Source organism: Hylobates moloch, unplaced genomic scaffold (genome assembly GCF_009828535.3).
Source record: "Hylobates moloch isolate HMO894 unplaced genomic scaffold, HMol_V3 SCAFFOLD_11, whole genome shotgun sequence".
NCBI classification, from domain to species: domain Eukaryota; kingdom Metazoa; phylum Chordata; class Mammalia; order Primates; family Hylobatidae; genus Hylobates; species Hylobates moloch.
The window spans coordinates 42089979-42094119 of NW_026652286.1; the positions used below are offsets into that span (position 1 = coordinate 42089979).

The window sequence follows — 4141 nt, forward strand, 5'->3', positions numbered from 1 at the left end:
AACAAACAAACAAATTCACTCAGATTTTAGCAAAAAGGAAGTTGTATGCTGCCACAACGTCAGACTAATGATTCCTCAGGCTGCTTTAAATTGTTAACCACAACATTTTGCTGACGACTTTTTTCTTTGTAGGTTTGTGGTGGCTTAAATATGTACTTAGTACTTATTTCAGACAAGCAGTACTCTGTTCTTCAGCCATTAATGCTCCTGCAAATTTTCCTTGATCTCTGGCTTTCCATTTATAGAAAAGGCACTTTCTAGTTAGTTCTCTCTCTTTTATTTTTCTCCTAAAGTTTGGACTGTTTGTTTCAAGCTCTGAAATATCCCACCTTTCTCAACCTATGTTATTAAATTTTTTGTTTACTTCAAGCCTTAATTATTAGTATAACTAGAACAACACTCTGGAGAAGTTTCATTTATTTTCCTGCCATTTTAAGAGTCTCATTTAAATAGTGTTCATTTGGCTTTTAAAGTAGGTATCTTTTTCACTGAATTCTGCCTTTATACATATATATACATATGTATATATACATATATATAATATATATACATATGTAGATATACATATATATTATATATATATATATATTTTTTTTTTTTTTTTGAGACAGAGTCTCGCTCTGTCACCCAGGCTGGAGTGCAGCGGCGCGATCTTGGCTCACTGCAAGCTCCACCCCCCAGGTTCACACCATTCTCCTGCCTCAGCCTCCGGAGTAGCTGAGACTACAGGCGCCCGCCACCATGCCCAGCTAATTTTTTTTAATTTTTAGTAGAGACAGGGCTTCACCATGTTAGCCAGGATGGTCTCAATCTCCTGACCTCGTGATCTGCCTGCCTGGGCCTCCCAAAGTGCTGGGATTACAGGCATGAGCCACCGTGCCTGGCCCTGCCTGGCCCTGCCTTTATATATTAGCTGTACAATATGATGAAAAACCCTAAAATATTTCAGGCTACAAACTTCATGTGTCTTAAAATATTTACCACTATGTTCCAAATCAATGTCTAGAAGCGATAAACAATATCTCCTGAACTTAATGTATTCACATATCTTGGCACACAATCTGAACTCTGCATACCACCTCAAGTGCTTGTTCATGATTTCTTCCTGGATTTTCAGAGAAATGGCCTGGCAGAATTCTGTAACCAAGATTTCCAATATAAAACTGACTTGTATAACTATGACCCTTCACAGAACATTCTCAGAATTTTCTCTTTGCTAGAAATTCTTGTCATATGCTGGAATTAGTTGAGACAAGCAGAACAGTTGACTCTAGGAATTGTTACAAATATAAAATTTGTTAGAATGCATATCCACCTTTTAAGAGTAAGAGTTTCCCATTTTCTCCTTTTCCTTTGAAATTTCTCTGGGAATTTCAGATTATGTTTTCTGTACATATTCCCTAGGCTTATAAGGAAGCAACAAGTTCTGTTGCTCAAGTGTAAGTCTTCTGCAGTAAGGGCAACATAGTGACTAAACTCAGTTTTGAACATTCATTGTCCTTTTTGACTTCTCCTAAGCAATCTTCTCCATTTCACCTTCCCCTTGAACACACAAATATACACACACACCCCTACACACACAACGTAGCCTTATCTTGCAAAGTAAGTAGCATTCTACAACTCATTGATTTGATGTTGGGCAAGTTATTGGGTGCTCATATGTTCTCTCCATATGGAAACATTCTACCTCATCTTACATGTGTTCAGCATGTGTTGTTCAAAATGCTTTTACAGACATTATAATGTGTAATTTCTCCAACCCGTCTGTCAAGTATAGAAAGCAGATGTCATTATTTTCATTTTACAGTGGGGATAATTTCCTTGCTTTGGAATTACTGAGATCAAGAAGGTCTCCTGTCCTTTAGCTTCTCTGACCAAGGATAAACATCTTGGCAGCTAAATCTGCCAACATAACATATTTCTACCACTAGCTGATTCCCCCAGGAATTGCATCTACTTAACATTCCTTCCTCATACTCACAGCTGCTGGATTACCAGACAAGTTTCCGACTACAGGCAGTGGTTGTGGGCTCTTTTTTCCAGCAACCATATTTGGTCACTTTGTCCCGGAACTCCTTAGTTTTCACTCCATAAATTATAGGATTGAGCATTGGAGGTATAAGGAAGTAAAGGTTGCCAAGAATGATGTGGACCTGGGGTGGAATGCCTCGGCCAAAGCGGTGAGCTAGAAAAGAGAAAAGTGAGGGAGTATAAGAAATAAGCATGACACAGATGTGTGTGGTGCAGGTGTTGACTGCTTTGTGGTGGGCTTCCTTAGAAGAGAGACGCATTATAGCCTGGATGATTAGCACATAAGATGAAGCAATAGCTGAGAGATCTAGCCCAGCAACCAACAAGGCCACCATCAGGCCATATATCCTGTTGACTGTAGTATCTACACAAACCTTCTTCACTACAGCCATGTGCTCACAGTAGGTGGTGGGGATGACATGATTGGCATGATAGGGCATTTGCTGAAGGAGGATGGGCATGGGGAGAATAAAGAGGATAGCTCTCACCAAACTCACTAAGCCAATGAGTCCAGTGCGACTATTGGAAAGGATGGTGGCATAGTGCAAGGGCTTGCAGATGGCCACATAGCGGTCAAAGGCCATGGTCATCAGGACAGCTGACTGCATGGCGGAGATGGAGTGGATGAAGAACAGCTGAACCAGGCATCCTTCATAGCTGATCTCACTCTGGCCAAACCAGAAAATGCACAGCACCTTGGGAACGGTGGTTGTAGACATGCCCAGGTCTGTGAGGGCCAACAGACAGAGGAGCAAGAACATGGGTTTGTGCAGGGAGCGCTCTGTGGAGATGGCGAGGAGGATGGTGCAGTTCCCAAGCACCGTAATGAAATACATGGAGGAGAAGGGGATAGATATCCATCTGTGTTTGTCCTCCATGCCAGGAATGCCTTGGAGAATGAAGAAAGAAGGGTGGCCCTGTGAGGCATTGCAAGCAGTCATGGTGGCACCCTGCTGAAGTACCTGCAGAGAACAATAAAGAGGCTACATGAGCTTCAATTTAAAAAAAGAGCTTCAACATGGAAAACAAAGGTTGAAATGTTATACACAAAAATGATCTGAAATCATGATGTTATGTATCACAGGGTATAGTTGTAATAGTACAGTAGCAATAATGAAGTATAACTGCATTCATATCCAAGAGGATATATTTTATGCTAAATGTTTTTATTAAGGACAAAATGATTCATTATTAATAAAATATCTTATTAAATAAATTTTAATATATTAAGAAATAGACATGTATCAACTTAAAGAACAGAACTTGAAGTATGTACAGCAAAAATGCATGGCATACAAAGAGAAGCTGACAAAATGCAATATACCCCTTTCGGAAACCAAAAGATGAAATGTATTCAACACAACAGATTTTTTTTAATTAAGATAACTTAAAAGCTATAATAGAATTATGCATTCAAAAATTAAAGAATACACATTTTCAGCAGATACAGGATATGAGGGAGTGGGAACCTTATTGATGAGAATGGTGCAATGATGATTAAGAATGAAGTAGGCAACGGGGTGCTGGACAGCTGAAGCTCACCAGAATATGAACATAAAGCCCACCCTCATCTAGAACACTTACCTGAAAGAGAAGCAGTGAGAGGATAGGCAGCTGGTCCCAGACACCTTCTGAGAATGTGTATGTGTGAGTGTGTACATATGTATGTAGGTATATCTTAAACACCCATATGACTCTTGGAGAGCACACCCGTGGTCCTGCATCTCTCCATACTTCACTTCTGGGCACCCAGAATCCATGGTGTGGTCTTTTAAGTAACCTAAGTAAAGTCCCTCAGGGTGCCCGGCATTAGCTCTTTGCTTACTTCTGCCAACCCCAACCTTCCACCTCCCAACACACAAGGCACAACTATTATTATGTGTAAAACTGACCCTGGAGGTTGCCTGAGCTCCCAAGAGATGAGGGTAATTAATCTTAGGAATTCAGGAAATGTTCGAGTCTTTGCCAATCTTGGAGGAGTTTGAAGAGACAGAGGGTAAAGTTAAAACTGAATCGATGGATGGATAAATAAGTAAACTGTAGAGTATATGTACAATGAGAATATTATTCAGGCTTAAAAAAGGAGGATATCCTGCCATTTGACGTAACA

General features: G+C 40.1%; 1 protein-coding gene across 1 annotated transcript; it reads right to left on the bottom strand.

Moving 5' to 3' along the window:
- Nucleotides 1–1991: 1991 nt before the first annotated feature.
- On the bottom strand, nucleotides 1992–2972 carry LOC116476146 (olfactory receptor 52P1-like). The gene has a single exon (XM_032165866.1). The coding sequence runs from the start codon at nucleotides 2970–2972 to the stop codon at nucleotides 1992–1994; it is 981 nt and encodes a 326-aa protein (XP_032021757.1).
- Between the last annotated feature and the right edge of the window lie 1169 nt (nucleotides 2973–4141).